Below are 21,022 nucleotides of genomic sequence, written 5' to 3'. Positions count from 1 at the left end.
TTTTTTTCTGCCTGGATTCGAAGTCCATTTTCTCTCTTTGTAGCTTGTAGCTCTGATTTAAGATACCTAGCTACATGGGTCTAAATGTAGCTAAGCTACACAAAAAGCTACTCGTTAAAAAAGTAGCTAAGCTACCGTCAAGCTACTGGAAAAGGTAGTTAAGGTACGTAGTTTAACTACATGTAGCTTGTTACTGCCCATCGCTGCATATACAATATATTAACTAAATAGGATAATGTACAGTACTGTGCAAAAGTTATTACATATATCTAAAGTATGTTGTTATATATCTCCTCTCTGAGCTGCCACCTTAACGTGGTAGAGGAGTTTGCATGTCCCAATGATCCTAGGAGCTATGTTGTCCGGGGGCTTTATGCCCCCTGGTAGGGTCTCCCAAGACAAACTGGTCCTAGGTGAGGGATCAGACAAAGAGCAGCTCGAAGACCTCCATGAAAAATAAAAACCAAGGATCCAGATTTCCCTCGCCCGGACGCGGGTCACCGGGGCCCCCCTCTGGAGCCAGGCCCGGAGGTGGGGCACGATGGCGAGCGCCTGGTGGCCGGGCCTGTCCCCATGGGGCCCGGCCGGGCACAGCCCGAAGAGGCAACGTGGGTCCCCCCTCCAATGGGCTCACCACCCATAGCAGGGGTCATAGAGGTCGGGTGCGATGTGAGCTGGGCGGCAGCCGAAGGCAGGGCACTTGGCGGTCCGATCCTCGGCTACAGAAGCTATCTCTTGGGACGTGGAACGTCACCTCGCTGGGGGGGAAGGAGCCTGAGCTAGTGCGCGAGGTGGAGAAGTTCCAGCTAGATATAGTCGGACTCACTTCGACGCACAGCAAGGGCTCTGGAACCAGTTCTCTCGAGAGGGGCTGGACTCTCTTCCACTCTGGCGTTGCCGGCAGTGAGAGGCGACGGGATGGGGTGGCAATTCTTGTTTCTCCCCGGCTCAGAGCCTGTACGTTGGAGTTCAACCCGGTGGACGAGAGGGTAGCTTCCCTCCGCCTTCGGGTGGGGGAACGGGTCCTGACTGTGGTTTGAGCTTACGCGCCAAACCGCAGCTCAGAGTACCCACCCTTTTTGGATTCACTCGAGGGAGTACTTGAGAGTGCTCCCCCGGGTGATTCCCTCGTTCTACTGGGGGACTTCAATGCTCATGTTGGCAACGACAGTGAAACCTGGAGAGGCGTGACTGGGAAGAATGGCTGCCCGGATCTGAACCCGAGCGGTGTTTTGTTATTGGACTTTTGTGCCCGTCACAGATTGTCCATAACGAACACCATGTTCAAACATAAGGGTGTCCATATGTGCACTTGGCACCAGGACACCCTAGGCCGCAGTTCCATGATCGACTTTGTAGTTGTGTCATCGGATTTGCGGCCTCATGTTTTGGACACTCGGGTGAAGAGAGGGGCGGAGCTTTCTACCGATCACCACCTTGGCTGCGATGGTGGGGGAGGATGCCGGACAGACCTGGCAGGCCCAAACGCATTGTGAGGGTTTGCTGGGAACGTCTGGCAGAGTCTCCTGTCAGAGAGAGTTTCAATTCCCACCTCCGTAAGAACTTTGAACATGTCACGAGGGAGGTGCTGGACATTGAGTCCGAATGGACCATGTTCCGCGCCTCTATTGTCGAGGCAGCTGATTGGAGCTGTGGCCGCAAGGTAGTTGGTGCTTGTCGTGGCGGTAATCCTAGAACCCGCTGGTGGACACCGGCGGTGAGGGATGCCGTCAAGCTGAAGAAGGAGTCCTATCGGGTTCTTTTGGCTCATAGGACTCCTGAGGCAGCGGACAAGTACCGACAGGCCAAGCGGTGTGCGGCTTCAGCGGTCGCAGAGGCAAAAACTCGGACATGGGAGGAGTTCGGGGAAGCCATGGAAAACGACTTCCGGACGGCTTCGAAGCAATTCTGGACCACCATCCGCCGCCTCAGGAAGGGGAAGCAGTGCACTATCAACACCGTGTATGGTAACGATGGTGTTCTGCTGACCTCGACTGCGGATGTTGTAGATCGGTGGAGGGAATACTTCGAAGACCTCCTCAATCCCACCAACACGCCTTCCTATGAGGAAGCAGTGCCTGGGGAGTCTGTGGTGGGCTCTCCTATTTCTGGGGCTGAGGTAGTTAAAAAGCTCCTCGGTGGCAAGGCCCCAGGGGTAGATGAGATCCGCCCGTAGTTCCTTAAGGCTCTGGATGCTGTGGGGCTGTCTTGGTTGACAAGACTCTGCAGCATCGCGTGGACATCGGGGGCGGTACCTCTGGATTGGCAGACGGGGATGGTGGTTCCTCTCTTTAAGAAGGGGAACCGGAGGGTGTGCTCTAACTATCGTGGGATCACACTCCTCAGCCTTCCCGGTAAGGTATATTCAGGTGTACTGGAGAGGAGGCTACGCCGGATAGTCGAACCTCGGATTCAGGAGGAACAGTGTGGTTTTCGTCCTGGTCGTGGAACTGTGGACCAGCTCTATACTCTCGGCAGGGTCCTTGAGGGTGCATGGGAGTTTGCCCAACCAGTCTACATGTGTTTTGTGGACTTGGAGAAGGCATTCGACCGTGTCCCTCGGGAAGTCCTGTGGGGAGTGCTCAGAGAGTATGGGGTATCGGACTGTCTGATTGTGGCAGTCCGCTCCCTGTATGCTCAGTGCCAGAGCTTGGTCCGCATTGCCGGCAGTAAGTCGGACACGTTTCCAGTGAGGGTTGGACTCCGCCAAGGCTGCCCTTTGTCACCGATTCTGTTCATAACTTTTATGGACAGAATTTCTAGGCGCAGTCAAGGCGTTGAGGGGATCTGGTTTGGTGGCTGCAGGATTAGGTCTCTGCTTTTTGCAGATGATGTGGTCCTGATGGCTTCATCTGGCCAGGATCTTCAGCTCTCACTGGATCGGTTCGCAGCCGAGTGTGAAGCGACTGGGATGAGAATCAGCACCTCCAAGTCCGAGTCCATGGTTCTCGCCCGGAAAAGGGAGGAGTGCCATCTCCGGGTTGGGGAGGAGATCTTGCCCCAAGTGGAGGAGTTCAAGTACCTCGGAGTCTTGTTCACGAGTGAGGGAAGAGTGGATCGTGAGATCGACAGACGGATCGGTGCGGCGTCTTCAGTAATGCGGACGCTGTATCGATCTGTTGTGGTGAAGAAGGAGCTGAGCCGGAAGGCAAAGCTCTCAATTTACCGGTCGATCTACGTTCCCATCCTCACCTATGGTCATGAGCTTTGGGTTATGACCGAAAGGACAAGACCACGGGTACAAGCGGCCGAAATGAGTTTCCTCCGCCGGGTGGCAGGGCTCTCCCTTAGAGATAGGGTGAGAAGCTCTGCCATCCGGGGGGAGCTCAAAGTAAAGACGCTGCTCCTCCACATCGAGAGGAGCCAGATGAGGTGGTTCGGGTATCTGGTCAGGATGCCACCCGAACGCCTCCCTAGGGAGGTGTTTAGGGCACGTCCGACCGGTAGGAGGCCACGGGGAAGACCCAGGACACGTTGGGAAGACTATGTCTCCCGGCTGGCCTGGGAACGCCTCGGGGTCCCACAGGAAGAGCTGGACGAAGTGGCTGGGGAGAGGGAAGTCTGGGCTTCCCTGCTTAGGCTACTGCCCCCGCGACCCGACCTCGGATAAGCGGAAGAAGATGGATGGATGGATGGATGTTGTTATATCAATTAACATATATTGTGTCAAGATTTGCCTCCATTGTGTCAACACTCATTTTTTGTACCTCTCTCAGGGGTCTTCCAGTCGATCACAAGCCATATGAAGCACATGGTGGGAAACAGCCACAGAGATGTAAACAATAGACCCACCATCAGGATGATACACGTCACTCCTGTGGTGGGATGCGAGTGAAAGGTTACAAAAGATGCGGGCATTTTAAAAGTAACCTCAAAGCGCAAGTGATGTAAATGTACCCAGAAATAGAAAGGTCAGTATCCACTGTAGAACACTTAAGTCTTCTAAAAACTCCTTCCTTGGAGTTTTTGCATTCGTCATGTCGGCGACCTGCGGGGCCATAAGTGACTTATTTAAAAAAAAAAAAAAACACAAAAAAAACTTTAAATCAAATCAAACACTTTTACTATCGTATTTTTCTCTCTCTCTCTATCTATCTATCTATCCATCTATCTATCTATATATATATATATATATATATATATATATATATATATATATATATATATATATACTTTTGTCTAGGCTCCCATTTTTCATGAGTTGAACTCAAAGATCAAAAACTTTTTTTATATACACAAAAGACCTATTGCTCTCAAATATTGTTCACAAATCTGTCTAAATTTGTGTGAGTGAGCACTTCTTTGCTAAGATAATCAATCCCACCTCACAGGTGTGGCATATCAAGATTCTGATTAATCAGCATGATTATTGCACAGGCGTGCCTTAGGCTGCCCACAATAAAAGGCAATGCTGAAATGTGTAGTTTTGTTGATGTAGATTGTTGATTGTGGCCTGTGGAATGTTAGTCCACCCATCTTCAATAGCGGAGCATGGTTGCTGGATATTGGCAGGAACAAGAACACGCCGTCTTTTACACTGATCCACAGCATCCCAAACATGCTCAATGGGTGACATGTCCGGTAAGTATGCTAGCCATGCAAGAACTGGGATGTTTTCTGCTTCCAGGAATTGTGTACAGATCCTTGCAACATGGGGCCGTGCATTGTCATGCTGCAACATGAGATGATGGTCTCCGGTGAATGGCACAACAATGGGCCTCAGGATCTCGTCACAATATCTCTGCGCATTCAAAATGGCATCAATAAAATGCACTTGCGTTCGTTGTCCATAATATACCCCTGCCCATAGCATAAACCCATCCCCACCATGGGCCACTTGATTCTCAACGTTGACATCAGCAAACCGCTCTCCCACACGACGCCACACACACTGTCTGCCATCTGCTTTGAACAGTGAAAACCGAGATTCCTCTGTGAAGAGACTATCTCTCCAATGCCATCGAATGTGAGCATTTTCCCACTCAAGTCGGTTATGATGACAAACTGCAGTCCGATCGAGACCCCGATGCGGAGGCCGAGCTTGCAGATGAGCTTCCCTGAGACGTTTTCTCAAAGTTTGTGCAAAAACTCTTTGGTAACGCGAACCAATTTTTGCAGCAGCTGTCCGGGTGGCTGGTCTCAGACGATCTTGGAGGTGCACCTGCTGGATGTGGAGGTCCTGGGCTGGTGTCGTTACACGTGGTCTGCAGTTGTGAGGCCGATTGGGTGTACTGCCAAATTCTCTGAAACGCCTTTGGAGATGGCTTATGGTAGAGAAATGAACATTCAATTCCCAGGCAACAGCTCTGGTGGACATTCCTGCAGTCAGCATGCCAACTGCACGCTCCCTCAAAACTTGCGGCATTGTGCTGTGTGATACGACTGCACATTTCACAGTGCCCTTTTATTGTGGGCAGCCCAAGGCACACCTGTGCAATAATCATGCTTTTTAATCAGCATCTTGATATGCCACAACTGTGAGGTGTGATGGATTACCTTGGCAAAGGAGAAATACTCACTAACACAGGTTTAGACAGATTTGTGAACAATATTTGAGAGGAATAGGTCTTTTGTATATATAGTAAAACTTTTATATTTTTGAGTTCAAATCATGAAATGCTTTTTTAGGTTACCACAAATTTTAATTTTGATCAATATTTTAGAATAAGTTCTACCAAATTATTTTGATCCACATTTTATCTAACAACCACTACGAGTGAATATTTATTTTACATTAAAAAAAACAGTATAACAAGAAATAACTATATTACCGGGCCAGTCATTTGAAAGGAATAGCTCCTTTAAGATCCGGCTGTCTTCAAAGAGCCATTAATCCTATCTCTATTATTGACATACATCCAGCTCCCCACACCTATCTACACTATCATTAGATCTGCACGCACGAGCACACACAAAGGGAGGACTGGAAGACAAACAGGTTTCAAACCGGTTACTAAACTGAAACTGAACTGAAACTAAATCAAGAAAGCACCATTATTATTGGGTGGAAATTAGTAGCAGTAAATTTAAGTTAAAAAAAAAAAACTTAAGTAAATCTAGTACTCGATTATTACTAAGTTACTAAGTAACAACATAGATAAGAGGTTTAAAAAAAAGTTTAAATTACACTAAAACAATTTAAAATGACTTCATAAAAAAAATCCAAACCTGTTCAACACAGAGAATCCCTAAAAGCTTTTAGCCAGAAGCTTTACTAAAACATGTGATGACATGAATAGAAATAATTAAATAAATATCAGTACCGGTAACTACAATTTGCAATTCCGATGCTGAAGCTGATTGGATGTAGAATGACTGTTGGAATCCTTTGAATGTTGACAGTGTTTGAATGTTGAAGAGCTGGCGCTGACCTGAAACTGAGTATCACAAACCATGATTTTTCAGTTTAATCATACAAAAATTAAAAAAAAAAAACTAGTGTAAAATGTCAGCATCCTAATGTTCTCACAAGTTTGCTAACAATTAACATGCCTTAGCACGTTAACAATTACCATACCTGCATGACAGCACCGAGTATCAAAAACCATGATTTTCGGTTTTAAACATACAAAATTAGAAAAAAAAAGCTAGAATAAAACGTTAGCATGCTAACGTTCTCACAAGTATGCTAACAGTTAACGTGCTTATGCACAATTAGCAAAAAAAAGCTAGCATAGCAGTGCCTTGTCATTTCGAGTAATCAGGGAATTTTGAGAACCAGGAAACATGCGGGCTTGAATGTTCAGGGTGAGTGAATTATGCGGATGTTGCAACGGTTGAAATCGGATGAGAAATGTGGGATATGGAGTCGATTGTATATTTCCCATTCATTGTCAATGGGAAGAAAATTATCGGAAAACCGGGAATTTTGGCAAAGGTAAAACATGTTTTGCGTTCGATATATGGGAATAGCACTGTGGGTGGATGATTGAAATGTCGGAACCGGGTTGAAAAAAATGCGTGAATTTCGGTAAAACCGTGAATTTTCGAAAATATTGTTACTAGAACTATTGTCCCAGATGATATGAATAGGTTGGTGTTGGAATTTTTTGAATCGGTTGAATACTGTTGATGTAGTAACAGTCTGAATTTAAATGAGTATTTTGTAATTCCTGGAAATTCAGGAAAACCGGGAATTTGTACGAAAATAAAAATGGTAGTTTTTCATTGTGCAAGTTCGAAAAATGGCCCATTAATTTTCAATGGGGAAAAATGCGAATTCTATGTAAGCTGGGATATTTTTTTGAAATGTTTTGGGGGGCTCACAATTCCCGGTTGAGCCGAACGTTTTGATACTTGAACTGTTCCGATCAGATAAAAGCTGGGGCTGTGGAACGCGCCAAAACTTTGCGGCGGAATAATAATAAATAGATCTTGTGGCGAAGTTGGTAGAGTGGCCGTGCCAGCAATCAGAGGGTTGCTGGTTACTGGGGTTCAATCCCCACCTTCTACCATCCTAGTCACGTCCGTTGTGTCCTTGGGCCCTTGCTCCTGATGGCTGCTGGTTAGCGCCTTGCATGGCAGCTCCCGCCATCAGTGTGTGAATGTATGGGTGAATGTGGAAATACTGTCAAAGCGCTTTGAGTACTTTGAAGGTAGAAAAGCGCTATACAAGTATAACCCATTTATCATTTATCATTTATCTTTTTTTGATGTAGAATCCAAGCATTCTCACAACTAGAATTTGCAATTCCGGAAGGAATTGCGTGTGAATGTTATGTGCGTGAGCGGAACTGAAATGCTTTAATGTCCAGGATGAGTGGAGCGTGTGGATGTTGGACTGGTTTGAATCGGTTGAAAAATGTGGGATATGGAGAGGTTTGTATATTGCCTATTTATTTTTAATGAGGGGAAATCCCTGGTAGTTCCGGGTAATCAGGGAATTTTCGGAACCGGGAAACATGCAGGCTTGAATGTCTAGGGTTAGTTGAGTATGTGGATGTTGGAACGGTTCAAATCGGATGAGAAATGTGGGATCTGCAGTCGATTGTATATTTCCCCTTCATTGTCAATGGGGAGAAAATTACCGGTACTGGAAATTCTGGGAAACATATGCGTTCAACATATGTCAAGAGCAAGGTGGGTTAAAAGTTACAAAGTTAAAGTACCAAGGATTGTCTCACACACACACTGTGAAATTTGTCCTCTGCATTTGACCCATCCCCATGTTCACCCCCTGGGAGGCGAGGGGAACACTGAGCAGCAGCGTGCGCCGCGCTCTGGAATCATTTGGCAATTTAACCCCCAATTCCAACCCTTAATGCTGAGTGCCAAGCAGGGAGGCAATGGGTCCCATTTTTTTGTAGTCTTTGGTATGACTCGGCAGGAGGTTGATGGTTGAAAGGTCGAAATCGGGTAAAAAATGGTGAAAAATTTTGAGAATTTTGGGCATTGTATAACTTTGCATACACCCTTTCATTTGAATGGGAATTTCATATCAATTTCGGGAAAGATGGGATTTTTTTAAAATATAGGTAATACAACAATTGTCCTAGATTATTTGAATGGGTTGGTGTTGGAAATTTTCAAAACAGTTGAAAAATGTTGACGTAGTAACAGTTTGAATTTAAATGGGTATTGCGGAATTTCGGGAAAACCACATTTTTTTACGAAAAGAAAAATAGTAGTTTTGTTGTCCCAATTAAGAAGACTGTTTTGAAGGTGCAATGGTCAAAAACGATGAAAAAATGTGGACTGTGAAAACTTTCCAGGAAGATGTGAATATAGGGCTTTGGAAAACCGGGAATTGTGGAAATCCCTGAGAATTTTTTGAGCTTGTAAAATGGTAGTTTGATTGTCCAAGGTGAGGCGGGTGTGTGGATGGTGGAACGGTTCAAATCGGTTGAGAAATGCAAGTTCGAAAAATGGCCCAGTCATTTTCAATGGGAAAAATGACCCGAAAAAAACGGAATTCTGAGTTATCTAGGATATTTTTAAAAATCTTTTTTGTAGAGCTCACAATTCCCGGTGAAACCAAACATTTTGATACCTGAACAATTCAGATCGGATGAAAACTGTGGGCTGTGGAGTGCGCCAAAGTTGTGCGGCGGAATAATAATAAATAGATCGTTTCTTGGTGTAGAATCTTTTATCTTGCTAAATAATTATACTTATAATTAGTGCTGTCAAATAGTTATTTTTTTAAGATTAATCACACGTTTTAATTTGAATTAATCATGATTAATCACAGGTTATCGCTCACTTGCATAATTGAACTTCACTTTAAAACACAGCCCAATATTTGGGCACATGCAATTTTATTGTCAGTGTCATTCAGGAACATTGAAAACATATTTTTACTTCAATGCACTTCCTGTATTTGTCCAAAATGTGTTAACAGTTCTATTCAAATAATTATTAATTTTTTTGTGAGTTCATGAGTTCACTTATTTTTGACAGCCATGCTTATAATAGAGCCTTGTCTAAACTACTTTTGAATAAATCAATCCAGCCATTAATCCTTACAGCAACCCTCGGGTCATCAGACAGCCTGTGTTGGGCTAAATGAGTACAGACTGATGACAACACAATGTGACTGTAAAAAAAAAGCTATTTTTAAATGCAAAAATGTAGCTGTGACTGAGCCATATTCAACAGTGATCAGTATTGGTCATACTAAGACAGCATCAAATGACTAAATATGCTTACAGGCAAAAGTAACTTGCTCACACAAGTAGAGAGTCTGTAGGGCTAAGAACAAAGCACACTGTTCATATATTTTCTCAGGAATTTGCAGCACATGTGACAGCCAACAAGCTCAACATACAAGTTTACCTGACGGCGGCTTCTGTCGTCTTTTTGAACCGACTCAAATGAAGCAGTGCTCATCATACAGCATGCACTTTGACCACCACATCCTGATAACTTATCCACTCCCTCCACACTTTGGCACACGGGCAATCGGCATTCAAGATAAAAAGTTGCAAAGTCTTACAATGACACATTTTAAGTCCAGGATGTATCTTGTATAGAAAAGATAGGATTTCGCGGTCCAGTCTGAGTCTTAGTCACTAAATTACACGTTCATCTGTCATTCTTCAAAGCAGCATTCCAGCTATGGCTACGTTGTAATACATGCTCTATTGATCTACATGAATGGAACACTTCTTTGCGGCCTTTTTTCCAGTCCTCACACACATAATCAGAGCACGTCTTGTTTGCCTCTGAGCGCTGCAGAAACATATGAGGAAGTAATATTCCTCATGCTTGCCCGAGGGTGAACTAACATCAGTCAAACGGATCACTTCCTGTAAGACTTTCACAATACAAGCCCTATACAAAATAATTCAATGACATGCACTTATTGTTAGTGTAAACAAATTCTGGGAAAAATATGTGACTGTCATGAGGTCCTGTATTTGCATAAATAAACGGAACGGAAAATTGTAAAATAATCCGTCTGTAGAATGTGTGACCCCAATTTCAGCACCAGGGACAGCTCTTTGCACCCTAAACATGCACACTCCTTGGAACACAGCAGTTTCTCCACTACATCAACCAAATAATTGAGACACACCGCTTACTGTAATTATTGACCCTCTACATTATAATTACTTTTTGTATGTGGATTTTTTCCCCACCACCTTAAATAAGTTAATGTGCTAAAACTACAGTCGTCCCTTGCCATATCGCGTTTCAAATATAGCGGCTTTACCGCTTTGTGTATTTTTTAAACATACTCTACACTATTTTCGAACTATAAATTAAGCATGTTCAAGCATAAAAAATGGCCAAATTAACCAAAAATATCAATACTGCAGTAGTGTTGGCCCCCAGATGAGAGACCAAACCAATCAGAGTACGCTTTTCATTGTTGTGGCAACTGACTGGCGAAGCCTCACACAGCTACTGAAATTGGATTAACAAAGTGTAAATGTGACTTAACGATGTTATTTCATGTCTAGAGGGCTCTCATAATGTTTAAACAATTATTTAGGAGCTATAAATCTGCTTATTTATTATTGTAAGAACAACAATAATGATAATAATAATGAGGCCCAATTATTGGCAGATGTATTGATTTTCATGCATTGTGAATGTTGTCTATCTGTGTTGGCTCTGCGATGAGGTGGCGACTTGTCCAGGGTGTACCCGGCCTTCCGCCAGAATGCAGCTGAGATAAGCTCCAGCAACCCCGTGACGCTGAAAGGGACAAGCGGTAGAAAATAGGGCCCAGGCTTAGACCGATTTTTTTTTTTCTCACCCCCCCAAACCTCCCCATTGTTTACCTGTATCTCACCTTTTTTGTAAGGGGCGCCGGAAGTTGGCAGACCCGTCAGCCATCCTGTTCTGTCTCCCTGTAATGTTTGTCTGATCTTGAATGGGATTGTGCTGAAAATTTTAATTTCCCCTTGGGATATTAATAAAGTATGTCTGAATCTGATTCTGAAAATGGATGGATGGATGGATGTATTTTTCCCCAACAGTGTCAGTTTTAAAAGAAACACATGCACTCCAAATAACTGAACACTGTACAATATATTACTATAATTTCCATTTAACTAAGTTTTAAAACTACTTCAATTTAAAATATACATGTCAAATATTGATTATATTTCGGCATTTTAAACCTTTAAAAGCCAATATGTTTACATACAGTAAGTAACAACATAAGTATTTTGTTTTGTTTTCTAATCAATCCCCCCCAAACACTATTAACTGTTTATCCAACATGAAAAACTGAAAAAAAAATATGTTTGATGTTTTACTGCATGCGCTGAATCGTAAAATGTATTGTCATCTGGTGGATAAAACAAAAAACAAGAAAGAATTGAGACAGTATTGGTAGCTAGTAGTCCAAATTGTTAGTTCATGTAAAGGATTGCATTAGTTTATGTTAAGATACATCAAATTAATAGATAAGAAATTTCATTTTTATTGATTTTGATAGGATTTTTGTTTTGCTGTTGTACTGGTGTCGCTTTAGCCTAATTTGAGGACAATTCAAAATATATTAATAACTAAACAAGGGATACACTTAGCCTTTTTGGGACAAATATATACTCCTAATTTCAATAGACATTAACACCTCTGACCTCACAAATGTTCTTTTGAATGAATGGACGAATAAAACACCATAATTGTAGAATATCGTGATTGCCTTCTTCCATGTTGCATGTGTAATAACAAGGTGGTCCAATACTTTCCCGTCATATAAAGTAGTTTATCTTTGGATTTCTATGCGGTCACTTTAGCTGGGACGTTAGTGTGCTTTGTTAGCACAAAAAACTAGTAAATGACCATTCCTCTATAGTACCATAATATATGGCAGCATGCCTCACCTCATTAATATGCAGTCATCATCCAGTAATTAATCCTGTTGGTGCTTTTGTTGCCGTGAAAACACCTGTGCGAGCGGACGGTGGGCGTGTAGCAGCTTTTAAAATCCCATCTCACAGGAGCCTTTGGGGCGGATTTGCCATCTGCCAACTAAGTAACGGACGTTTTATTCTTTTCAGTTCAGCGCAGTATTTATATTTTGGTCTATGGCCTGCAGCTAAAATGCTAAATATCGACCAAGCATGATAAATATGTGTTAAGTGCTTGTAGGAAGTAAATGTTATCTTTAAGATTTAAGCTTCAGGTATTGATTTAACTGTAGTTGTAGGTTGCATTGGTCTATACTTGGAGCAAAAGAGGTGTAAAATATAAGCAGTGTGATATCCAATGTGTGCCTAATAATGTGTTGTGTAGGGGTCAGTTCCATGTTTTTATGGACTTTCATCTTTGTTGCAGTCAAGTCCAAAGATCGCAAAGAAAATAGGCGCTGTAGTCTTTTCCTTTTGGTTTGGTTGGGCTGCAGTACACCCCCAGCCACAACATTAGGCACAGCTAATATACGACTTCAATCAAATCTGCAAAAATAATAATGCTCACTTTTGATTGTATTTTTATTGCCTGATTTAAGTCCATGAGGAAGTTGAAATATTATAACCAACTCTCAGTGTGACGCACACAACCACAAAAATATTGGGACCTCTTTGGTTGGCAGTGCCAGTCAAAACAGTTCTCAAGAGATTGTGCAGTTGTACCTAATGTTGTGTCCAGTTAGTGTGTCTTCTAGAGGTGGGAATCTTTAGGCACTTCATGATTCCATTTGATTTAGATTCTCGGGGTGATTATTCGATTCAGAATAGATCCTCAACTCAACACGATTCTCCTGATATATATTTTGGTATAATAAAACCCTTTCAAAACAGGTTACAGGTTAGACTAAAAAAACATTTTTTAGTTTTTGGTCTCCAGTGGAACCTCAGTTTACGAACCCCTCTTTGTACAAACTTTTCGATTTATGAACTGCAGGCCGAATAAAAATATGCTTTGTTGTACCAACCTTGTCCCAGTGTATGAATGTTTCATCCACCCACTGATTGCCAGCAGTGCAGCCATTTTATCCATTGAGGGCGGACTGACCGTGCTCATTAGCTACTGTGTTAATCTATATTTTGTGTGTTTTTTGTGTTTTTAACCTTTATTACAACATTTTTCCAAGTTTGCTAGCTCAATATGAGTAAAAAAAAAAAGCAGTGGAAAAGCAATGTTTGGTTCGAGACATTCACAGCGTTGTCGACACTGCCCTCCCCTTCCAAGCAGATAACGCAGATTGTATTTTTTATTTCTAATCATTGTAGCGACCTGGCTGGTAAAGTTAAGGAGTTTGTAAATTCGAGCTGAATACTCACCAGAGCTCGTGACAGAGGGAGTGTTGTGTATTGTCTTATATTGTGTTCAAAGTGTACAAACTTCTACTAAAATATGAACTTTTGTCAAGCCTGGAAGCCATTATTCACGTTTAAATTGTTTCTCGTGGAGGAATTTGCCTTAATATTAGGGATGTCCGATAATGGCTTTTTGCCGATATCCGATATTCCGATATTGTCCAACTCTTTAATTACCGATACCGATATCAACCAATACCGATATCAACCGATATATGCAGTCGTGGAATTAACACATTATTATGCCTAATTTGGACAACCATGTATGGTGAAGATAAGGTACTTTTTAAAAAAATTAACAAAATAAGATAAATAAATAAATAAAAACATTTTCTTGAATAAAAAAGAAAGTAAAACAATATAAAAACATTTACATAGAAACTAGTAATTAATGAAAATTAGTTAAATTAACTGTTAAAGGTTAGTACTATTAGTGGACCAGCAGCACGCACAATCATGTGTGCTTACGGACTGTATCCCTTGCAGACTGTATTGATATATATTGATTTATAATGTAGGAACCAGAATATTAATAACAGAACGAAACAACACTTTTGTGTGAATGAGTGTAAATGGGGGAGGTTTTTTTTTTTGGGTTGGTGCACTAATTGTAAGTGTATCTTGTGTTTTTAATGTTGATTTAATAAAAAAAACAAAAACGATACCGATAAAAAAACAAAAACCCGATACCGATACTTTCCGATATTACATTTTAACGTATTTATCGGCCGACAATATCGGCCTGCCGATATTATCGAACATCTCTACTTAATATACAAACTTTTCTATCTACAAACCCTGATCAAAAACCAGTTCGTAATTCCACTCTAATTTATCAGTTACAAATTCCTAAAGAAAATAGCCCTGTTATGCAAAATATAAATGGATGCTGGCCAATGGGGAGTTAAGATTTAACTGCAACCTTCCACTGGTGCAGTATCATCTTTACAACGCTCGTGTTTTAGGAATTTGCTGCAAAAATGTGTGTTTCAGTTTTGAACTCAACTCTATGTTGTCATCCCTGGGCTGCCAGTTGAAGTAGCCCTGAAATAGGAAACTGAGATTAGGAGTTCTTTTTTTCTTTTAAAGGACTCATTTGTGAGCCTCAAGGACACATAACCTGTGGGGGTCAGAGTGGTTGCTGATTGCCTAATCGTATTTTTTCTGTTATTTTACATTCTGTTTCTTTTACAAACCCCGTTTCCATATGAGTTGGGAAATTGTGTTAGATGTAAATATAAACGGAATACAATGATTTGCAAATAATTTTCAACCCATATTCAGTTGAATATGCTACAAAGACAACATATTTGATGTTCAAACTGATAAACATTTTTTTTTTTTTTGCAAATCATTAACTTTAGAATTTGATGCCAGCAACACGTGACAAAGAAGTTGGGAAAGGTGGCAATAAATACTGATAAAGTTGAGGAATGCTCATCAAACACTTATTTGGAACATCCCACAGGGGAACAGGCAAATTGGGAACAGGTGGGTGCCATGATTGGGTATAAAAGTAGATTCCATGAAATGCTCAGTCATTCACAAACAAGGATGGGGCGAGGGTCACCTCTTTGTCAACAAATGCGTTAGCAAATTGTTGAACAGTTTAAGAAAAACCTTTCTCAACCAGCTATTGCAAGGAAATTAGGGATTTCACCATCTACGGTCCGTAATATCATCAAAGGGTTCAGAGAATCTGGAGAAATCAGCACTGTCCTTCACACTCACTTTCTTCCTTGGTTGGAAAAACCAAACACTTTACATTTCCATCTCAAGCTATAAGCTGATGCTACAGCGAGTAAGACCGGATGTTTTGGACGGCTCTTATGGGATTTACTGTGACATTTGCTACACGAATAAATGGCAGGGATGCTTGTAACTTAAAGCAGGGGTCCCCAACCTTAACGTAGGCATTATTTTCAGGGACCGGCTTTCCACTTGTGCCAGATAAATACAGCAAAAATGTGCATGAAAAATACAACTCACTAACGCTGAATTAGTGGGAGACCTGGGCTTGTTTCTTTGCAAAGAGATCCCCAGCAGGTTACCATGCATCAACCTGCTGGGGACTGCAGATGAAAATCAGCCTTTGGCTACAATTTGTCACATTTATATTTTATATGTTCATTAATGTGCATTGTATCATGTCACAAAGTTATAACAAATGTAACAAATGTCAACTTCCTATGAGTAGTTTTATTGTACATCTATAAACAAGCTTATTGGTGTGTCTAGCGCAGTGGTTCTTAACCTGGGTTCGATCGAACCCTAGGAGTTCGGTGAGTTGGGCTCAGGGGTTCGGCAGAGCCTCCGCCACAGCGGTCAAGACACACCAGACTCATGAATTGATTAACGTGGACCCCGACTTAATTAAACAAGTTGAAAAACTTATTTGGGTGTTACCATTTAGTTAGTGGTCAATTGTAAGTGGTCAATTGTACATAATATGCACTGTACTGTGCAATTTACGAGTAAAAGTTTCATTCAATCGATCAATCAATCGTGTAAATAAAAACTTCTCCCTATCGGCGTATCTGTACTGTAAAGTCAACATTTGAATGACAATAAAAAGGTCAAGGAAGTCTAAGTCTAAGTATTATGGATACCCTCAAACAATGTTCCCTCTAATTTTCCATCTGATTTGCAAGAGTGTAATTTGTTGTGAGTTCATGCGCTGTGTTGGTTTTGTTCTTTGAACAAGATGATGTTCATGCACGGTTCATTTTGTGCACTAGTAAAAAAAACATATAACTTTGTCTTGAATTTGAAAAGAAAAAGAAATGTGTTTTTTTTTTTTTCACTAAAGAAGGGTTCGGTGAATGTGCATATGATACTGGTGGGGTTCGGCACCTCCAACAAGGTTAAGAAACACTGGTCTAGCGGGACAGACGAAAGTTAACTCGGAAAAAATGCAGTCGTTTATAAATATTTTCATTTTTCTCCGCAGCCCGGTAGCAAATGCGTCACGGACCGGTACCGGCCCCTGGACCGGTGGTTGGGCACCACTGACTTAAAGCATTCAGACAGCTCTTATCTCAAAACACTCTTTAAGTTGAGCCACCACTGTACTATACAGTTGATTATATATCATTACACATTGTTTCCTTACATAAAAATATATAGGTGGCCGCCCACATCAATTTGGATTCATCAGTATGTGGCTCAGGTGGAAAAAGTTTGCACACCAAGCATGTTTGCATCTTGCACTGGTGCTCCCATCCAATATGATCCTTCTGTTTGGTGTTTTTAGGTTTAGGCGAGTCCATGCATCATCCAGTGTGGGAATGTTTTCTCCAGTATCAGTGGATGGATGGATGCTAACCGGTGAGTGAGCTCTCAGGAAGCACGCTGATGATGGTGATGATGATGGTGGTGATGATGATGTTGATGTGAATATGGAGTACATGGTGACGATGCCATGCAGCTCTAAAACCATCACTTACATCTGAACATTTGTTGGTGTTTTGACGTCATCGTCTTTCTTCTTAATTGCCTGCATGCAATGCACGTTTAAAAAAACAAAACATATATACAGTATATACACTGAGTGTTTTGCACATTTCCCCTCTCCCGCCAACGTCGCGTCGACTTCCACGATGCTTCTCAATCCGGAGGCTGCGCGGTTTATCCTCACAAAAATGGAAGGGAAAGGTGTCAATCGCAGGAAAGACGTCCGAATCGCTGATTTTTCAACCTAGTGTACGTTGACACATCTGGGGAGGGATTTTTCCCCCCCTCCCTCCTCTTACGCCCTCTCTCTCTCTCTCTCTCTCTCTCTCCCTCTGTGTGTGTGCGTGGTGCTTTAACAGGACAGCTGTGTCATCAACAACCGGCGTGGTTTTGTTGTTGTCTCATCCGGGAGGCTGCAGCCCGCCTCGGCGTATAAACACCACCAAGGTAGGTCTCACCTTCGATTGTCACGTCCTTTTTTTTTTTTTTGTACTGTTGGCGCCACAAATGACATCGCGTGCGTGCATGTCGTCGCCGTAAATGCGGCTGATTAAGAGGGTTAGGTGCACACATGCACCGCCTCGCTCGCATGGCTGCTGCGGAGTAAAGCGTCGCAGCAGGGGCCCTTTTTTTAATTTTATTTTTTTTATTGTATTTTTTTTTTTGGTATTATTTTAAGTGTTTTTGCCACACTCATCAGCGTGACAGCGGGGTGTTTTTCCGCGCGTAACACGCACCGTTCAACCTTGAAGCACCTGCAGTGCATCCTTTATTGTTTTTGTAACGTAGCAAAATAGCACCCAAGTCGTGACGAAGGCCCCACTTATGAATATTTCACCCCAAAACAAGCTCCTCCGTCAGCTGAGCGCTGATGCCCGAATATGCGCGCCGCCACGCATCAAACAGCAGGCGGGCAGTGCGCGTGCATGCGCGTGCGCGCGCGCTCTGAGCATTCTGCAAAGCCCCCTGATGGAGAACATCTGCATGTTTACGCATGATAAAAAGCATGGCGGGATCACATCGTGGAGAGTGCGTGGTGTGTGCAAAAAAACAAAACACACACAGGATGATTGATAAGCATTTACTGCGGCAGGATACTTATTTTGCTTGTGGATTTAACGCGTAATTAATGTTTTTTTCCTCGGGCGTGACAGTTCAGAGAAGTCCCCTCCCCGGGGATATGTTGATTGCACATTCACATGACACACTGAAGATATGTGCATCAGAATGTGATGTTGGATTGTTCACTCTCACTCTGACCTTGAAGGCTGGATTGAGGAATACGAATATAATTAGGCTGAGATAAGCAGGAGAAATGTTTGCGGCTGCTTGCAGGAAGAGAGGACGGGCTTTGCAAAGGAGGGGTCAATGAGTGCAGGTTGGTTTTAGGGATCCCAATGCGGACGGACGTCTGCCTGCTGAACCCACTTATGGATGTGTGTGAAGGAGTCAATGAAGACTGAGGTGTAGTAAACCTCCGCTCCTTTGAGGATTCACCCTGTTAAATTCACATTTCAAAGACAAACTATAAGAAAGCTTTAAGGTCGAACACAAACCTCTAGTTTGTCCCCCATAGAGGGGGATATAAGAAAGAGAACATCTTCCATTTACCACACAACCAATGTTTTAATGCAGTGTTTTTCAACCTTTTTTGAGCAAAGCACATTTTTTTGTGTTGAAAAAATCCGCAGGCACACCACCAGCAGAAATCATTAAAAAACGAAACTCAGTTGACAAAAAATTGTTGTCGCAATTGTTGGATATGACTTTAAAGCATAACCAACCATGCATCACTATAGCGCTTGTCTCAAAGTAGGTGTACTGTCACCACCTGTCACATCACACCGTGACTTATTTTGAGTTTTTTGCTGTTTTCCTGTGTGTAGTGTTTTAGTTCTTGTCTTGTACACCTATTTTGGTGGATTTTTCTTTTTTTTTGGTATTTTCCTGTAGCAGTTTAATGTCTTCCTTTGAGCGATATTTCCCACATCTGCTTTGTTTTAGCAATCAAGAATATTTCAGTTGTCGCTATCCTTCTTTGTGGGGACATTGTTGATTGTCATGTCATGTTCGGATGTACATTGTGGACGCTGCACAGTAAGTCTTTGCTGTCGTCCAGAATTCTGTTTTTGTTTACTTTGTAGCCAGTTCAGTTTTAGTTTCGTTCTGCATAGCCATCCCTAAGCTTCAATGCCTTTTCATAGGGGCACTCACCTTTTTGTTTATTTTTGGTTTAAGCATTAGACACCTTTTCACCCGCACGCTGCCTCCCGCTGTTTCTGACATCTACAAAGCAATTAGCTACTGGCTGCCACCTACTGATATGGAAGACTATTACACGGTTACTCTGCCGAGCTCTAGACAACACAGACACTCAACAACAACACATAATTTGCAGACTATAATTACTGGTTTCCATCCCATCCATCAATTTTCTACCGCTTATTCCCTTCGGGGTCGCGGGGGGCGCTGGAGCCTATCTCAGCTACAATCGGGCGGAAGGCAGGGTGCACCCTGGACAAGTCGCCACCTCATCGCAGGGCCAACACAGATAGACAGACAACATTCACACTCACATTCACACACTAGGGTCAATTTAGTGTTGCTAATCAAAATATTTTTAACCCAAATAGGTGAAATTAGATAATCTTCCACGGCACAACAGACTGTATCTCACAGCACACTAGTGTACCGCGGCACAGTGATTCAAAAACACTGTTTTAAGTCACGGTTTAACATCATCCGTAGTACAAGTGTAAAAAGAAGTTAACCAGTAAACAGTGCTCAGTCTTATATTTATGAACAAAAAACATATATCAATGAATGACTCATATGCTCACGTACGTGTAAAAAGGAGCTAACCACTTTTAAAAAAGGTTATGTGGTAATAAAATAATAGTAGCGACCACATACATACTGATTGTAGCTCCTTTCGATACACGGCAACAGAGAAAAGTTTGTTTTTGTAAAACGGGCGTTTATTGATGACTCCTTCTTGCTGTACACACCATCCATGCCGTGAGAACTTAGAACATACAGTAGAATACAGTATATCAGACTTCGATTTTGCATCAATAAACACTCGAAAATAAATTAAATGACAAAAATACAATACCTCGTTGGCTGCTTGTAGCGAAAGGAGGTTCTAATAAAGACTTGCTTGAAGTTTTGCACAAATCAAAAAATACACTTAAATCTTTCAAGGAGCTGAAGATAACATGTTCAAGCCCTCTCCCCTTTTGCATATTCTTCCTTGTTTATGGTCCGTGGGGTCGCGACATCACAACACTCCTTCCGCTTTGCAACACAATTAACACAATAAATATACATTTTCCCCAGGAGATTTTACAATCACAGATTATGTAATAAGATTTTAAATCTGCATCGTGATCTTATTTATTAATATTTATTAATTTATGACACATTTAAAGCATGCAAACTCTCTCAGCAACAGCTACACTGATATTCAGGCATGTAACATGTCTGCAAAAACAAAAACAAAAACATATAAAAATACGGTATAAACAAAATTTGTTAAAGTTAAAGTACCCATGATTGTCACACACACACTAGGTGTGGCGAAATTATTCTCTGCATTTGACCCATCACCCTTGATCACCCCCTGGGAGGTGAGAGGCGCAGTGAGCAGCAGCGGTGGCCGCGCCCAGGAATAATTTTTGGTGATTTAACCCCCAATTCCAACCCTTGATGCTGAGTGCCAAGCAGGGAGGTAATGGGTCCCATTTTTATAGTCTTTGGTATGACTCGGCCGGGGTTTGAACTCACGACCTACCGATCTCAGGGCGGACACGCTAACCCATTGTTTTTCAACCACTGTGCCGCGGCACACT

General features: G+C 42.2%; 2 protein-coding genes across 4 annotated transcripts in view; one reads left to right on the top strand and one right to left on the bottom strand.

The window, feature by feature from the left end:
* mogat3b (monoacylglycerol O-acyltransferase 3b) overlaps nt 1–21,022 on the bottom strand; it is an 83,820-nt gene that overhangs the window by 3,073 nt on the left and 59,725 nt on the right. Inside the window, exons 1-4 of one of the 3 annotated variants that reach the window (XM_072913809.1) lie at nt 9,775–10,177; nt 9,670–9,690; nt 3,898–3,988; nt 3,708–3,815 (exon numbers count right to left, since the gene is read on the bottom strand). In XM_072913809.1, the coding sequence (XP_072769910.1) occupies nt 3,708–3,815; nt 3,898–3,988; nt 9,670–9,690; nt 9,775–9,831 (277 nt within the window). In that variant the 5' untranslated portion in view covers nt 9,832–10,177. Of the gene's footprint in view, nt 1–3,707; nt 3,816–3,897; nt 3,989–9,669; nt 9,691–9,774; nt 10,178–21,022 lie in introns of those variants that run through there. The other 2 variants (XM_061962243.2, XM_061962244.2) reach the window with 2 other exon arrangements.
* The window catches only part of LOC133607525 (neuronal tyrosine-phosphorylated phosphoinositide-3-kinase adapter 1), a 90,595-nt gene continuing 86,935 nt past the window's right edge, over nt 17,363–21,022 (top strand). Inside the window, exons 1-2 of the mRNA XM_061962240.1 lie at nt 17,363–17,420; nt 17,531–17,618. The gene's annotated coding sequence lies outside the window, so the exon portion shown is untranslated. The remainder of the gene's footprint in view (nt 17,421–17,530; nt 17,619–21,022) is intronic.

Source organism: Nerophis lumbriciformis, linkage group LG09 (genome assembly GCF_033978685.3).
Source record: "Nerophis lumbriciformis linkage group LG09, RoL_Nlum_v2.1, whole genome shotgun sequence".
NCBI classification, from domain to species: Eukaryota; Metazoa; Chordata; class Actinopteri; order Syngnathiformes; family Syngnathidae; genus Nerophis; species Nerophis lumbriciformis.
Note: the sequence above shows the minus strand (reverse complement) of the source record. Positions and strands in the feature narration are given on the sequence as shown.